Here is an 18,310-nt window from a genome sequence, read left to right as displayed (position 1 = left end):
TAGGTTTGGTGTTCGGTGGGGCAGGAGCATGATGACACAATGGGCCTGCTGGGACAGTCCTTTTTGTGGATTTTGGGAAGTAGATAAAAGCAGCTGTCTGGGGGTGGGAGACTATGAGGTTGGAGGCTATAGGGGGAAGGCATCCAGAGGAAATGAGGTCGCTAACGGTGTTGGAGATAATAGCTTGATGTTCAGTGGCCTGGTCATGGTCCAGGTGAAGGTAGGAGGAAGTATCTGAGAGTTGGCGCTCAGCCTCTGCGAGGTAGAAAACAAAAGCACCCCCGTTGTCGGCAAGTTTGATGGACCTGACGGAGTGAAGAGCAGAAAGTTCGGAAGGAGACAGGTTGGAATGGGTGAGGGGGGCAGAAAAATTAAGACGGCCAATGTCCCATCGACAGTTCGGTAACATTGTGGATAGCACAATCGCTTCACAGCTCCAGGGTCCCAGGTTCGATTCCGGCTTGGGTCATTGTCTGTGTGGAGTCTGCACATCCTCCCCGTGTGTGCGTGGGTTTCCTCCGGGTGCTCCGGTTTCCTCCCACAGTCCAAAGATGTGCAGGTTAGGGGGATTGGCCATGATAAATTGTCCTTAGTGTCAAAAATTGCCCTTAGTGTTGGGTGGGGTTACTGGGTTGTGGGGATAGGGTGGAGGTCTTGACCTTGGGTAGGGTGCTCTTTCAAGGAGACGGTGCAGACTCGATGGGCCGAATGGCCTCCTTCTGCACTGTAAATTCTATGATCTACGAAAAGATTGAGGGCAGGCAATTGTCCTGGCGGGGGTGTCCAATTGGAGGCAAAATATTGGAGGCACATGAAAGGATCAGTGGAATAGGGGGAGGACTCTTACCCAAAGAAGGGTCATGGAGACAAAGGTGATGAAAGAAGAGTTCGACATCATGATGAGCACGGAATTCATTGAGGTGGGGACATAAGGCTACAAAGCTGAGTACTTTGCTGAGAAAAGCACGTTCACGCTCAGCCTCAGAGAGGGGCAAGTCGGAGGGTATGGTGAACACGTGGCAAGGGCTGGGAGAAATGGGGACGAGGGATTAGGACTGGTGGACGGCCTAGGATGGGAAGTGGTGTTGATAAGTTGTTGAAGATTGCGTTCCTGAACATCTGCAAGAAACAGGAAACGTTTCTTGTGAAGGCATCGAATGATGCGAAGGGTGAAATGAAACTGGGGACAAGGACAGCTTTGAGAGAGAGAATAAGAGAGTGATGCTGGAGAGAGATGTCGAGTGTCTTCATGTCAAAACTTTGACAAAAGGTCATTTGGACTTGAAACATTAGCTCTTTTCTCTCCCTACAGATGCTGCCAGACCTGCTAAGATTTCCCAGCATTTTCTCTTGTGGTCTCAGACATTCAGGGAATGGAACCCCTTGCGATTGAGAAAGAGCACTCCCTGATGCGACGATGCTTGCTCGGCCACATGCGTCCCATCACTGGCCCCCTGGACCTGTGGCAGTCCAACAATGGAAGAAAATGGGCAGCACAGTGGTTAGCACTGTTGCCTCACATCTCAAGGGTCCCAAGTTCAATTCTGGCCTCAGATGACTGTCTATGTGGAGTTTGCACTTTCTCCCTGTGTCTGCGTGAGTTTCCTGCGGGTGCTCCGATTTCCTCCCACAGTCCAAAGTTGTGCAGGTTAGGTGGATCGGCCATGCTAAATTGCGCCTCAGTGTCCAAAAGGTTAGGTGGGGTTACTGGGTTACGGGGATAGGGTGCAGGCATGGGCTTAAGTAGGGAGCTCTTTCCAAGGACTGGTGTAGTCTCGATGGGTCAAGTGGCCTCCTTCTGCACTGTAAATTCTACAATTCTATGATTCTAAAATCACGCTGCCCTGTCATCTTGATGGGCCAGGTCGAGAGCAAAGGTGATGGACTGAGAAACTGAGAGGCTGGGGCATACAGAGCATTCATGATCTTTCGGACACAGTGGTGGGCTGATGATTAGAGATCCCACATAGGTCACTGGTCAAACCCTGGACCATGGTGAAAATGGTCAAGGCTGCCATGACCTTCATGGCAACAGGGAATGGGTGGCCTCCTCCCCCACGTGGCTCGAGGTGTGCTACGACATGGCGGAGGTGAAGCACCATCTCCTTGTTGAGACGGAATTCCCTGCAGCACATGTTGTTCGACAGCTCCAGGAAGGACATGCGGGGCCTATAAATCCGAGGTCTCCTTCTTCAATGCTGTCAAGCCTCCTCTTCGGTAAGGTGGGTGGCCACCACTTGAGTCTGCCCAGCAGCTCCCTGTTCACCTGGATCAGGCTCCTCCCTGGGTTGGGCAACTCTGAGTCGGTGGCGTCTGTTTGCCTCCAGCGCTGAGATGAGAATTATAACCAACTCCATTGGCTCCATCCTGAAACAAATCGGTAAACTAGGAGGACTGGGAGAAAGACATTCAGATAGGTGATCCACCTCATTAACCTCAATATCTCCCAACACCCCTTGTCCTCATGGTCTATGAGGCTAACTATCCTGCACCATCTCTGGAGGCCAGCACTACCTCAATTCTTTGCTGTCCATCACACTTCATCAATTGACCGGCCACAGTCAATGCCCTCACCCCTTCAGAGTTACCTATGTGGTGATTGTAGATCTGAGTAGATGCAATACAACTGAGCAAGCACTAGAGGGAGCATGGGAGAGCTATAAATACACAGGGAAAGGAAGTGAGGACACTTCACGGAAGGCAGAACTGGTAGCAGGATACAGACACAAGCAGGCAGCATTTGAGGTAGCCGTAAGTTAAGCTCTGAAGACAGAATGAATTCACAATAAAGCATCTTCTCCACCTTTGAGACTACGAGCTTTATTAAGACACGAGGAACAACACAACCTATGGGCTTGCGTATGGTTGCTCCCTCCCTTAATATCAACAGCAGTGGGGTTCATTGTGTTGGGGGGAATGAACGCTCATGTGAACATTGAGGGCAGTTGGAACCTCTAGGTGGCAACCCACGTTATCCCTCCCGATGCCCTGCACCCAACCATCATCTGTTGACATTTAAGGTTACAACCCCTCACTTTAACTGTGAGACAGTGAGCAGCTAACATTGGTGAGGGTCAAATGATGATGGCCAATTAGTTGGAGAGGAAGACTCGTCTCTCAGGAATGTTAGAGGACACAATTATTCCCTCAGGAAGGGAAAGACTGCACAAATAGTCACAGCTAACACTCAGGTTTTGTCATCCTGTTTTCTAATTGCTTAACACTTGACTGAACACTTAACATTCCTGGGCGACTCGACTTCCGGGCGGCGAGCGAGGAGGTCGCAGGGAGAGGGGCTCCCGCAAGCGCCAGGAAGGAACCCCCCCGACAGGCCGGACGGCGGAGGAGGAGCGGGCGGCAACGGCGGAGGAGGAGCGGGCGGCAACGGCGGAGGAGCGGGCGACAACGGAGGAGCAGCGGGCGGCAGCGGCGGGCGGCAGCGGAGGAGAAGCGGAGGAGGAGCGGGCGGCAGCTGAGGAGGAGCGGGCGGCGGCGGAAGGCGGAGGCGAGGAGCGACGGCGACAGGGAGGCCCAGCAGCGGCAGGTCCAACCCCTCTCTCCCCCCCCCCCCCCCCCCACGCGGGCCGGGAACGGTGCGGCAGCGGCGGGCCCTCTTCCCCCCCCCAAACCAGCAGCGGGACACCACCTTCCCCCCCCCAATCAGCAGCGGGGACACCAACTCTCCCCCCCCCCCAACCAGCAGCGAGGACACCAACCCCCCCCCCCCCCCAACCAGCAGCGAGGACACCAACCCCCCCCCCCCCCCCCCCCAACCAGCAGCGAGGACACCAACCCCCCCCCAACCAGCAGCGGGGACACAAACCCCCCCCCCCCCCCCCCCAACCAGCAGCCCCACTCGCCCCTCCCCCTCCCCCCAACTGCAGTGACCACCACGTGGCAAGGACAAAGGGGGACTCTCTCTCTCTCTCCTGGGCGAGTGGAGAGAGAAAACAAAAGAAAAAAGAGACTTATATTTCTGTTCTTTTTTTTAAAATAAAAACCCAAAAGAAAACTGGTAAAGAGAAAAGGGGTGAAATAAAGGGGTAAAGGAAAGAAGGGGGGAAATAAATTTTTCATTTAAAAAAAAAATATATACATATATTTTTATATATATATATATATATATATATAAATAAAATTAAAATAGGGTGCGGAAAAGGGGGAAAAGAAGAAAAAGGAGAGAAGAAACGATGAAGGGGAAGGGGGAGAAAAAAATGCCAGAAGGGACCCAAGAGAAAGGGGGCACCGGAGGTGGACGGGGCAAAGGGCAAACCAGCTTGGGCGAACGAGTCAACACGCGAAGCAGCGGGAAGAATGTATCGCCGCATCCAAAAGGGCTGGACGGGCGGGCAACCTCTCCCCTGGGGTTAGAGGGGGGCGTGAATTGGAAGGAAGCCATTGCAGAGGTGGTGAGGGAGCAGCTGCAGGCAATCAAGGCAGAGTTAAAAGCAGACACAGAGGCCGCAGCACAGGCAGCAATGACCAGGGCCATGTCAGGGGTGCAGCAGGCTCTGACCAGAATGGAGGAGAAAGTGGATGCCCAAGGGAAGATACTGGAAGCCCAAGGGAAGATACTGGAAGCCCACGGGGCAACCATTAAAGAGCTGGAGAAGGCAGCGACTGACGTGAGCGACCGGGTCATGTCCCTGGAGAGGGAAATGGCGAAACTGAGTGCAACACAGGGGAGCCTGAAGGGCAGGGTAGACGACCAGGAGATCAACTCGAGAAGGCAAAACATTAAGATAGTGGGCCTGCCAGAGGGGATAGAGGGTAGAAATCCCACAACATTCGTGGCTGCGATGCTGGGCTCCTTAGTGGGGCGGGAAACTTTTCCCACCCCACCGGAAATGGACAGAGCTCATCGGTCACTGCGCCCGAAGCCCAAGGAAGGGGAAAAACCGAGAGCAGTTATAGCCAGACTGCACCGGTACCGGGATAGGGAGACAATCCTGCGCTGGGCCAAGGAGAATAGAGCCTGCAATTGGGACGGGCACGCCATCAGAATCTACGAGGATTTTGGAGCGGACATAGCTAAGAGACGGGCGGAGTTCAACAGAGCGAAAGCAGCTCTCTATAAGAACAAAGTACGTTTTGGTATGCTGTACCCAGCAAAACTCTGGGTCACATACCAACACAAGGAATATTTCTTTACAGCCCCTGCCGAGGCGAATAGATTCGTTGAGGAGCACGGGCTGGAAAAACGCCATGGGAAGTAGGGACGAGGGGCCCATGGCAAGGAGATACGTCATGCCGACGGGGGGGTGGGGAGGGGCAAGGCAAAGCCAGCCCCCTCCCCCCTGGCAGGAGCACCCAGGAAAAACAACCCAATGCCCAAGGGCCCGCTCCAGGTGGGAGGCCAGGCCCCGGCACGAGGGAACGGGAGTACTGGAGAGGGGAGAGGGGAAGGGGGACAGCAACCTCCGAGCGGGGAGCCACCGTGCTAGCAGGAAAGCTAGCGAAGGGGGCGCGCAACAGAGCAGGGCCGCAGCGCACCCCCAACAGGGGGGAAGGCGCCAGGCAGGGGAGGGGGGGGATCACCCATCAAAGGTGGGAGAGCAAATGGGGACAGGAATGGGGGAGAGAGGGGCAATGGAGGGGTACACAGGGGTATCCCCGAAAGGGATAGAGCGGGGGGGGGGGGGCACTCGGGGGGCGAGAGACCAGGGAGGGGAAATGCAGGGACGAAGGGACAAAAGAGGCCAGAAAGGGAATAGGGCCACAAAGTGCCACAGACAAGGGCTCGAAACAGGGAACTGCTGCAAACACCCACCCAGTACGGTCTGTGGGTGAAGGGGCCCCCCGGAGTGCAGGGGGCTACCCGCGTGGCGGACACACAGTGGACGGCCATGGCGGGTGTCCCCGGGACAAGGGGGAACCCCGGAGCGCAGGGACCCGACCGCATGGGGAGAGCAGTGATAGTGGACATCCTGGACGGCCCCCTAACAAAGGGAAACCCCAGAGGGCAGGGGCGCGTCCACCGGACAAATATGGTTAACCCCACAGGAGCAAGGGGGCAGAAGCCCCCCACCAGAATAGTCACCTGGAACGTAAGGGGACTTAATGGCCCAGTGAAGAGATCTAGAGTCCTCACCCACCTTAGAAACATGAGGGCCGACATAGTCTTCCTCCAAGAGACGCACTTGAGGGAGCAGGACCAACTGCGGGTAAGAAAGGGCTGGGTGGGACAAACCTATCATTCCTGTTATGGGGCAAGGGCCAGGGGGGTGGCGATCCTGATTGGCAAGAGGACAATGTTTAGGGCGACAAAGACGGTTACGGACCCAGGGGGACGGTATGTCATGGTCAGCGGGGCCCTGGATGGGGCGCCGGTAGTCCTAGTTAACGTGTATGCGCCCAACTGGGACGACACGAGCTTCATCCAAAAGACCATGGCAGAAATCCCGGACATAGCGACGCACCGACTAATCATGGGGGGGGACTTCAACTGTGTACAGGACCCAACGACGGACAGATCAAACCCCAGAACGGGGAAAACCTCAAACATGGCAAGGGAACTCAGTCACTATATGGAGCAGATGGGAGCAGTAGACCCCTGGAGATTCGCCCACCCGGGGGAGAAAGAATTCTCTTTCTTCTCCCCAGTACACAACGTGTACACCAGAATTGACTTCTTTGTGGTGGGGAAAACGGTGCTTCCAGAGATAGACAAGGTGGAATACTCCGCAATTGTGATATCAGACCACGCCCCACACTACATGGATGTGCGGCTAGAGACGGGAAGGGCCCAGCGCCCCAAATGGAGGTTGGACGGTGCCTTACTAGCTGACAAGGCCTTCAGCGAAAGGATAGCGCGGGCCATAGCGGAGTACACTGAGATCAACCAAAACGGGGAGGTCTCACCCTCCACGTTCTGGGAAGCGCTTAAGGCCGTACTAAGAGGGGAAATCATAGCCTACAAAGCGCAAAGAGATAGGGAGGAAAGGGTGGCTAGGCAGAAGCTGGTCGACTCCATACTGGAGGTAGACCATAAATACTCCGAGGCCCCGACCGTAGAACTCCTGGCGGAGAGGAAAGAATTACAAAGGAACTTTGACCTGCTCTCCACCAGGAAAGCAGTACACCAACTCCGCCAGGCACGCGGGGCCCTATACGAACACGGAGACAAAGCCAGCCGCCTGTTGGCCCACCAGCTGAGAAAGCAGGCAGCCAGCAGAGAAATTGCGCAAATCAGAGATACCAGAGGCACGTTGGAAACAGAACCAGAGAGGATTAACAAAACCTTCAAGGCCTTCTACCAAGAGCTGTACACCTCAGAGCCCCCAACGGGGAAGGCTGGGATGAACCGGTTTCTTGACGGACTGGACATACCAGTTGTGGGAGAGGGCAGAAAACGGGATCTGGAAGCACCACTAGCACTGGGAGAGATCATGGACAGCATTAGCTCCATGCAGGCGGGGAAGGCGCCGGGACCGGACGGATTCCCGGCGGACTTCTACAAAAAATTTGCGACAGTGCTGGCCCCGCACCTGCGGGAGATGTTCACAGACTCGCTAGCTAGGGGCACATTGCCACCCACGTTAGCACAGGCCTCAATCTCGCTGATACCTAAGAAAGACAAAGACCCAACGGAATGTGGGTCATACAGACCCATATCTCTGCTGAATGCAGACGCCAAAATACTGGCCAAAATCCTAGCCAAGAGGCTAGAAGACTGTGTACCTGAGGTGGTCACAGAGGACCAGACGGGCTTTGTCAAAGGTAGACAGCTTACCGCGAACATCAGGCGCCTGCTGAACGTGATAATGACCCCCTCCGGGGAGAGAACACAAGAGGTGATCGTCTCCCTGGACGCAGAAAAGGCCTTCGACAGAGTCGAGTGGAAATACCTCATAGAGGTACTGGAGCGGTTCGGGCTTGGAACAGGGTTCACCGCTTGGGTAAAGCTCCTGTACAACGCACCCATGGCGAGTGTACAGACCAACAATACCAACTCCCAACACTTCCAGCTGCACAGGGGCACCAGACAAGGATGCCCACTGTCCCCGCTGCTGTTCGCACTAGCAATTGAACCGCTAGCAATCGCGCTCAGGGCAGCAAAAAATTGGAGGGGGATCCGAAGGGGAGGTAGAGAGCACAGAGTCTCACTCTATGCGGATGATCTGCTCCTCTATATCTCGGACCCACAAAGCAGCATGGACGGAATCATCGCGCTCCTGAAAGAGTTTGGAGCCTTCTCGGGCTACAAACTCAACATGAGCAAAAGTGAGATCTTCCCAGTACACCCGCAAGGGGGGGGGGGGGGCAGCACTAAAGGGGCTGCCGTTCAATCAAGCCCGACATAAATTCCGCTACCTGGGGATCCAAATAGCCCATGACTGGAAAGGGATCCACAAATGGAACCTCACCAGCCTGACGGAGGAAGTTAAAAAGGACCTGCAAAGATGGAACACACTCCCGCTCTCCCTCGCGGGGAGAGTTCAGACGATCAAAATGAACGTACTGCCCAGGTTCCTCTTCCTGTTTAGATCCATTCCGATCTACATCCCCAAGGCCTTTTTCAAAGCGCTGGACAAACTCATCATGGCGTTCGTATGGGGGGGTAAAAATGCTAGGATCCCAAAGAAGGTCTTACAAAAAACAAAAACCAGGGGAGGGCTAGCCCTCCCGAATCTACAATTCTACCACTGGGCAGCAACAGCCGAGCGAGTAAGGGGATGGATCCAGGAGCCAGAGGCTGAGTGGGTGCGTGCGGAGGAGGCCTCCTGCATGGGAACCTCCCTCCGGGCCCTCGCCACGGCAGCACTCCCATCCCCACCCAAAAAACACTCCAGCAGCCCAGTGGTGACAGCCACCCTCCAATCCTGGAACCAACTGCGGCAGCAACTTGGCCTGACCAAAATGTCGAACAGGGCTCCCATCTGCAACAACCATAGGTTCACACCAGCACTGACTGACGCCACCTTCAAAAGGTGGAGGCAGGACGGGGGGACACTGACAGTCAGGGACCTATACACGGACGACAGGATCGCAACACTGGACGAACTGACAGAGAAGTTTCAGCTAGCTGGGGGGAACGAGCTACGGTACCTGCAGCTCAAAAACTTCCTACGAAAGGAGACAAGGACGTACCCACAACCGCCACGACAGACACTACTGGAAGACCTACTGGACGCAAGTATCCTAGAGAAAGGGAACTGTAGTGACATGTATGACCGACTGGTAGATAGGGACGACACCGTACTGGACGCAACAAGAAGGAAATGGGAGGACGACCTGGGGATGGAGATAGGGTGGGGACTCTGGAGCGAAGCACTGCATAGGGTCAACTCCACCTCCACGTGCGCAAGGCTCAGCCTGACGCAACTAAAAGTGGTACATAGAGCCCACTTAACAAGAACCCGTATGAGTAGGTTCTTCCCGGAGGTGGAAGACAGATGTGAACGGTGCCAAAGAGGCCCGGCCAACCACGCCCACATGTTCTGGTCCTGCCCCAGACTCGTGGACAGCCTTCTTCGAGGTAATGTCCAAAGTGGTGGGAGTGAGGGTGGAGCCATGCCCGATAGTGGCGGTCTTCGGGGTTTCAGAACAGCCAGATCTATTCCTGGGGAGGAGGGCGGATGCCCTTGCCTTTGCCTCCCTGATCGCCCGCCGTAGAATCCTGTTTGGCTGGCGGTCAGCAGCACCGCCCAGAGCTGCGGACTGGCTGTCCGACCTCTCGGAATCTCTCCAAATGGAGAAAATCAAATTTGCCATCCGAGGGTCGGACGACGGCTTCCACAGAACGTGGGAGCCATTCATGCAACTGTTCCGGGACCTATTTGTGGCCAATGTACAAGAGGAAGAATAGTCGGGGGAAGGTAGCGGGAGGGGCTACAGGTTCGGTACGGGGGTTCGATGGCTAGCTAAGGCCCAAAACCAAACTAAATAAACATGTTGGGGGGGGGGGGGGGCGGGCGCAGTTACTACTACGAAGATGCTTACCTGTAAATATGTATGTTAATTTTTGCGTGTTTGTTTGTTGTGTTTTTTTTTTTTGTTCTTTTTCTCTCCTAACAATTTGTAATTTGTTCAATATAAAATATGAAAACTGAATAAAAACATTTATAAAAAAAAACATTCCTGGGCAGCCACTAATTTATCTCTAAGCGAAACCACAACGGTGCCTACCATCACCACTCCGCACCCCCCCCCCCCACCCCACCCCCGACCCCCAACCTGATCATTACTGTCTTCCTTCTCTCTCAGGGTCACATCTAGCCTGTCCCTTCAGCTGGAAACCTTCAGTCTCATCACTCCCTCCCCCCACTTCATGAACCCTGCTCCCCAGCCGGCCTGGACCCCAAGGCCATTGGCAACTGTGATCTGTGAGTTCATTCTCACTTCTTTGGCACACAGACTGAAGATTCAATAATGGTGGGGAAATGGTTTTCAGACAAACAGTGTTGCTGTGTAATCTCGGAGGGAAGTCAGTAGCTGTTTAAACAAAGAGCCTTTTTGTTCATTCTGGCCTTTGAAATTGTCTCTAAACAAAGAGCCTTTTACTCATTTTGGGTTGTGAACTGCTTCTCAAACAGACAGGCTGTAGAATTGCTCAGGGCTGCGAAGGTGTTTTAAAAGAGACACACAGCAGGCTTAATAGCAACAGAGACCAACCGTGACCCCAGCCTGAGGGAGACCCCCAACCTGCCCCCTCATCCCCCCCCCCCCCAGCCTGATACCCCCAAACTCCAGTATCCTTGAACAATCCCTCTTCTCAGCTATCCAGCAAATACTTTCCCCTTGTGCACTGAGACAGGATGGAGAGTGGAACTGACCTCCTCCCTCACCTCGGAGTCCATGCACTTGGTGAATGTTTTTATTGAGCAGTATTAATTCACGCTTGCGTGACATCACCCCAGTGGGCAAGAAGATTCAGTGAGGCTGGAACATTTGACTTTAAACTGCATTCAAATGTATTCAAATCAGGTTCTACTCCTTTCTGCATGAACCCGTCAGCGGGAATGGTCCAGGAATATTGCATTCGGATTTCTCGCTGGCACACATCCCGTTTTTGGTCTTTCGCGAGATTTAGTGGAATTGCAGGATTTAGGGAATTATGGGAAAACCACAGACGTGGATTTTGTATGTTGGACGTCAGACCCCTGAAGCAACTGCTTGACATGGAATTCAGTGGTGACAGGAAATTCTCAGGAGCACAGCAGAAATGCTGCAGACATGTCCATAAAGCTTCCCTGAAAATGTTAAACATCCTCACCAAATCAGTCCAAAGATGTGCAGGTTACATGGATTGGTCATGCTAAATTGTTCCTTAGTGCCCAAACGATTAGGTGGGGTTAAGGTGGGCTGGCTGGGTTATGGGGATAGGGTGGGGATGCGTGCCTTGGCAGGCTGCTCTAACGGAGGGTCAGTGCAGACTCAATGGGCTCAATGGCCTCCTTCTGCACATTAGGAATTCTATGATGGGAGTCCCTTACTTGTGACCAACCAAAGTTGAGAAGGTTAATCCAGGAAGGCCCCAAACGCACAACAAATTTCATCAGTAATGTGCAGAGATGGAGTCGAGGCATCGGAGGGAGAGCTCAAAACTCCAAGCACCACCTAGCCGACCTGCAGGGAAGATGGTGCTTGGACTGATCAGCCATTTCCAAACTCATTGAAATGGAATGGAAGCGCCTTATCCTCGATCCTGAGGGGCTGCCGCAGACAAGCTTGTCTGGTAACTGTGAAAAATGGCATCTTGCTGCTTGCCGCAGCATTGACACGCATTGCCACTGTCTTTAAATATTAACTCTGTTTGCTCTTCATACTCAGGGCTAACGATTCGAGCATCAGTTAAAGTCATGATAATTGGAAATGATTGCAATTAGTCTAACTGCCAGTGTAAAAGTAACTATTTCAAATGCAAAGTTTCATTCTTTCAGGTTCTGAATTCTTCATCAGGATTTTAAAATATCGTGTTTTCATTTCCCTTTCATTCCCTTTACTCTCTCTCTCTATTTCTCTTTCTGCTCCTGACGACATTGAAATCACTCCATTTTATTTAATCGACTTCTCATTCTTCCTGTGCTTATTTCTCTATACTTATAGACACTTGCTGTTCGTCTTCTGCAACACACACTGACCTATTCATGATAGATACATATTTCTTGTTCTGAATTAATATTATTACTTCTAAGAATATTGCAACACACCTTCTTTTTGTCACAATCGTCCAGGTGGTTCTGTATGAACTGGACACTGGCTGTGAAATCTGAAGAGTTAAATTCATATGGAATACACCATCCCAGTGGGCCAAACTTCCGCCGTTCCTAACATTTAATAAGAAATAAATTGTTGCATTTAATCCAGATTTTAAATTCCTTCGAATTATTTAAATGAACATCATCAACAGCAACAAAATACATATAGCACAATTAATGTAACAAGGTGATTAACAGTCACATTATCAACCAAAATATGGCACTGAATCATTTAAGTAGATATGAGGACAATTGAAATGAAAATGAAATGAAATGAAAATCGCTTATTGTCACGAGTAGGCTTCAATGAAGTTACTGTGAAAAGCCCCTAGTTGCCACATTCCAGCACCTGTTCGGGGAGGCTGGTACAGGAATTGAACCGTGCTGCTGGCCTGCTTGGTCTGCTTTCAAAGCCAGCAATTTAGCCCTGTGCTAAATTGATGAAAGTTTGGTCAGAGAGGTAGATTTGTGAGGAACGACTTAAATGAGGAGGGTCAGAGTCGTACACCGCAGAAAAGGCCCTTCAGCCCATCGAGTGTGCACCGAGAATAAATACTCCTAATCCCACACTATTGCCACTTAATGATAATAATAATAATCGCTTATTGCCACAAGTAGGCTTCAATGAAGCTACCGTGAAAAGCTCCGAGTCGCCACATTCCAGCGCCTGTCCAGGGAAGCCGATATGGGAATTGAACCCGCGCTGCTGGCATTGTTCTGCATTACAAGCCAGCTGTTTACCCCACTGTGCTAAACCAACCCCTAACGGCACTTGTCCCATATCAATCAATGATGGTGTTTCAAGCGTTCATCCAGGTGCTTTTGAAAGGTTGTGGGGTTTCCAGCTTCCTGCCCAGGCAGTTCATTCCAGATTCTCACCACCCTCTGAGTGAAATATGTTTGTCTCAAATCCCCTTGAAATTTCCTGCCCCTCACCCTAAAACTATGCCCCATTGTGATTGACCCCTCAACCAAGGGGACCAACTGCTTCCTACTTACCCTGTCCAAACTTCTCAATCTTATACACCTCAATCATATCCCACCTCTTCAGCCTTCTCTGCTCTAAGAAAACAATCCAAACCTATCTAATCTCTCCTTATAGCTCAGTGATTCATTCCAGGCAACATCCTGGTGAATCTCCTTTGCACCATATCCAGTACATTCACCTCCTACCTATAGTGAGGTGACCCGACTGCTCACAGCACACAGAGGTAGAAAGCCAAAGAGGTTTAGGGATGGTATGACAGAGCTCAGAGCCTCAAAAGCCAAAATTCATCAGCACCAGGTGATGTTTAATCCAGAGACCCAGAGTATTACCCTGGGGACCTGGATTTGAATCGCACAATGGCAGATGGGTAAACTTGAATTCAATAAAAATAATCTGAATTACAACTCAAATGGTGATCATGAATTTACTGTTGTAAAAACCCATCTGGTTCACTAATGTTCTTTAGGGAATGTGACGAATGGAAGATTTTAGGGAAATTGGATTATAAACATTTGACCATTTGGGGTTGAAAGCCTGGGGTTAGAGTGTATTTGACCGCAATGGTCATGTTTTTAACAAGGGATTTTGTTTTTCAGGGCTTTTAGGAGCCAGGAGGTGAAATTGATAAAGGAATGTATTTTTAACTCTGGGCTAATGCACTGTAGATTGACTGGGGAAAACCCCCGGGGAATTAATGCGCTTTCAGCCAGGAGAGTTCATTTGTTTTTCAGCTTGGGAAGATGATGTCATTGCTCAGTGGAGCTAAGGGATTCAGAAAGACATTTTGTGAAAGCTTTAGAGAGCAGTTGAAGTTTCATCTGGTTGACACTGAGTTCACAATTCTCTCTCAGTGGGATAGTTAAAAATATAATATTTAAAGCAGAGCAGTCTTGTTTGAGGACAAGGAAGAAGCTGAGACATGTCAGTTGAACCAGAGGCGGTAATCACCTCCCAACGCCGGGTGGAAGAATCGCCGGGGCGGCGCACGAGTCGCGCCACACCGTCCCGACACCCGCACGCGATTCTCCCACCCCCCCCAAACCAGCGCCGCGAGAATCGTGCCGGGCTGTTCGAGAATCGCCGCTCGCCGCTTGCGGCGTTTCTCCGGCCCGGATGTGAGCGGCCAGCGAAAAACCTGACAGACCCGCCGGTGCTGTCCATACCTGGTCACTGCCGGCGGGAACTGTGCGGGAATGCTGGGGGGGGGGGGGGGGGGGCTGTGGGGGGGGGGGGGGGGCGGCCTGTGGGGGGGGGGTTCCTTCACCGGGGGGGGCTTCCAATGGGGTCTGGCCCGCGATCGGGGCCCACTGATCGACGGGCCGGCCTCTCTAAAGGAGGACTTCCTTTCCTCCGCCACCCCGCAAGATCCATCTTCTTACCGGGCGGCCTCGTGGAGGACGGCAACCGCGCATGCGTGGGTTGGCGCCGGCCAACATGCGCATGCGCGGGTGATGTCATTATTTATGAGGCGCTGCTTTCTACGCGGTGCCAAGGCCCAGCGCACATAAAAGACCCGACCCTGCTCCTAGCCCCCCTGGGGCGGGAGGATAGGGGGCTGGGAGCGGGCTCCGATGCCGGAGTGAAACACTCCGGTTTTCACTCCGGTGTCGGGACTTTGTCTCCCTTTGGGAGAATCATGCCACAGGTTCTAACAGGAGCCAATTCTGTTTTATAAAGCAAGTGTTACTCTCTAATATTAAGCTGGAGTAAGAGCTGTGTGTTTCTTTTCTTGTTGTTTAAAGGGCAATGGGAAGACTGAGGGGTACCTGAAGGGGGTACTGGGAGGGGGCTTGAAGGGGGGGCTGAGGGGTGGATTGACGGGGTGGCTAAAGGGGAGGACTAAGAGGGGCCTTAACGGAGGACTGAGGGGGCCTTAAGGGGGGGACTGAGGGGGGCCTGCAAGGTGGACTGAGGGGAGTGCCAGAAGGAGAGACTGAGGGGTGGGGCCTGAAGGGGGACTGAGGGGGATGCTTGGCAGCGATTCTGGGGGGGAGTTGCCAGGAAAGGGTAGAGCGAGGGAACCGTGGTTTACCAAAGAAGTGGAATCTCTTGTTAAGAGGAAAAAGGAGGCCTATGTGAAGATGAGGCGTGAAGTTTCAGTTGGGGCGCTTGATAGTTACAGGGAAGCGAGGAAGGATCTAAAGAGAGAGCTAAGACGAGCAAGGAGGGGACATGAGAAGTCTTTGGCAGGTAGGATCAAGGAAAACCCAAAAGCTTTCTATAGGTATGTCAGGAATAAAAGAATGACTAGGGTAAGAGTAGGGCCAGTCAAGGACAGTGGTGGGAAGTTGTGTGTGGAGGCTGAGGAGATAAGCGAGATACTAAATGAATACTTTTTGTCAGTATTCACTCAGGAAAAAGATAATATTGTGGAGGAGAATGCTGAGACCCAGGCTATTAGAATAGATGGCATTGAGGTGAGTAGGGAGGAAGTGTTGGCAATTCTGGACAAGGTGAAAATAGATAAGTCCCCGGGGCCTGATGGGATTTATCCTAGGATTCTCTGGGAAGCCAGGGAAGAGATTGCTGAGCCTTTGGCTTTGATTTTTAGGTCATCATTGGCTACAGGAATAGTGCCAGAGGACTGGAGGATAGCAAATGTGGTCCCTTTGTTCAAGAAGGGGAGTAGAGATAACCCCGGTAACTATAGGCCGGTGAGCCTAACATCTGTGGTGGGTAAAGTCTTGGAGAGGATTATAAAAGATACGATTTATAATCATCTAGATAGGAATAATATGATTAGGGATAGTCAGCATGGTTTTGTGAAGGGTAGGTCATGCCTCACAAACCTTATCGAGTTCTTTGAGAAGGTGACTGAACAGGTGGACGAGGGTAAAGCAGTTGATGTGGTGTATATGGATTTCAGTAAAGCGTTTGATAAGGTTCCCCACGGTCGGCTATTGCAGAAAATACGGAGGCTGGGGATTGAGGGTGATTTAGAGATGTGGATCAGAAATTGGCTAGTTGAAAGAAGACAGAGAGTGGTGGTTGATGGGAAATGTTCAGAATGGAGTTCAGTTACGAGTGGCGTACCACAAGGATCTGTTCTGGGGCCGTTGCTGTTTGTCATATTTATAAATGACCTAGAGGAGGGAGCAGAAGGATGGGTAAGTAAATTTGCAGACGACACTAAAGTCGGTGGAGTTGTAGACAGTGCGGAAGGATGTTGCAGGTTACAGAGGGACATAGATAAGCTGCAGAGCTGGGCTGAGAGGTGGCAAATGGAGTTTAATGTGGAGAAGTGTGAGGTGATTCACTTTGGAAAGAATAACAGGAATGCGGAATATTTGGCTAATGGTAAAATTCTTGGTAGTGTGGATGAGCAGAGAGATCTCGGTGTCCATGTACATAGATCCCTGAAAGTTGCCACCCAGGTTGATAGGGTTGTGAAGAAGGCCTATGGTGTGATGGCCTTTATTGGTAGAGGGATTGAGTTCCGGAGCCATGAGGTCATGTTGCAGTTGTACAAAACTCTAGTACGGCCGCATTTGGAGTATTGCGTACAGTTCTGGTCGCCCCATTATAGGAAGGACGTAGAAGCTTTGGAACGGGTGCAGAGGAGATTTACCAGGATGTTGCCTGGTATGGAGGGAAAATCTTATGAGGAAAGGCTGATGGACTTGAGGTTGTTTTCGTTAGAGAGAAGAAGGTTAAGAGGTGACCTAATAGAGGCATACAAAATGATCAGAGGGTTAGATAGGGTGGACAGCGAGAGCCTTCTCCCGCGGATGGAGGTGGCTATCACGAGGGGACATAGCCTTAAATTGAAGGGTAATAGATATAGGACAGAGGTCAGAGGTGGGTTTTTTACGCAAAGAGTGGTGAGGCCGTGGAATGCCCTACCTGCAACAGTAGTGAACTCGCCAACATTGAGGGCATTTAAAAGTTTATTGGATAAGCATATGGATGATAAGGGCATAGTGTAGGTTAGATGGCCTTTAGTTTTTTTTCCATGTCGGTGCAACATTGAGGGCCGAAGGGCCTGTACTGCGCTGTATCGTTCTATGTTCTATGTTCTATGACTGGAGGGGGGGGGCGGATTGCCAGCGGTTGAATGGCAAGCTTGGCAGCGATTCACTGGTTGGGGCTTTCCAGTGATTCAGGGTGGGGTGGCTGTCAGTGATTTAGTGTGGCCCAATCTCTAATGAGTGGGACCTGTTAGTGAGTATAGATTCCGCCCCTTTTAAGGCCAGTGCTAAACCCGCCCCTCTGCAAAAGAGTTTTAAAGTGCAGTTTGATTCCACCTCAGCAGTGCTGCCAGTACAGCAGAAAACACATCAAATTCTCAGAATGAATTCGGGAGAATCGCGAATTTTATCTCCCACTGGAATCTCAGCTCCCACCAGTCACCAAGTCCACTGCGGATGTGATGAAAGAATTCCATCCTATATTTCTCGCTTTCTCTTGTACTCTCATTTTTCTCTCATTATGAAACTTTCGGTCATTTTTTGCTGTTTTTATATTCTGTCCGATCATCTGTCCTGCCACCCATCTTTACGCAATTATATGCTTTTTTTAATGTTTGATATTAACTTTTAACTTTTTTGTTAACCACAGATGGTGGCTCCTTCCCTTGGAATTTTTCATCTCTTTGGAATATATCTCTTATGTATATCCTGAACTGTCTGCTGCTGCATCTCTCTTCACCTCTCCCTGAACCTGAATACCAGTTCATTTTCACTAGCTCTTCTTTAATGCCCTTAGAATTGCTCTTATTTAATAACAAAGAACAAGGAAAGTACGGCACAGGAACAGGCCCTGATGCACATCTGGCCCAGCCAGTGACGCTCACATCTGACCAAGCCAGTGTTGCTCACATCTGACCCAGCCAGTGAAGCTCACATCTGACCCAGCCAGTGTTGCTCACATCTGACCCAGCCAGTGTTGCTCACATCTGACCCAGCCAGTGTTGCTCACATCTGACCCAGCCAGTGTTGCTCACATCTGACCCAGCCAGTGTTGCTCACATCTGACCCAGCCAGTGTTGCTCACATCCGACCCAGCCAGTGTTGCTCACATCTGACCCAGCCAGTGTTGCTCACATCTGACCCAGCCAGTGACGCTCACATCTGGCCCAGCCAGTGACGCTCACATCTGACCCAGCCGGTGAAGTTCACATCTG

The 18,310-nt window shown here is 51.6% G+C and overlaps 1 protein-coding gene across 1 annotated transcript in view; it reads right to left on the bottom strand.

The window, feature by feature from the left end:
* The window catches only part of LOC119966923 (dynein heavy chain 8, axonemal-like), a 1,786,259-nt gene that overhangs the window by 77,646 nt on the left and 1,690,303 nt on the right, over positions 1-18,310 (bottom strand). Inside the window, exon 86 of the mRNA XM_038798881.1 lies at positions 12,153-12,269. Within this exon, the coding sequence (XP_038654809.1) occupies positions 12,153-12,269 (117 nt within the window). The remainder of the gene's footprint in view (positions 1-12,152; positions 12,270-18,310) is intronic.

This window comes from Scyliorhinus canicula, chromosome 6 (genome assembly GCF_902713615.1).
Source record: "Scyliorhinus canicula chromosome 6, sScyCan1.1, whole genome shotgun sequence".
Lineage (NCBI taxonomy): Eukaryota > Metazoa > Chordata > Chondrichthyes > Carcharhiniformes > Scyliorhinidae > Scyliorhinus > Scyliorhinus canicula.
This window is presented reverse-complemented; position numbering and strand designations above follow the sequence as displayed.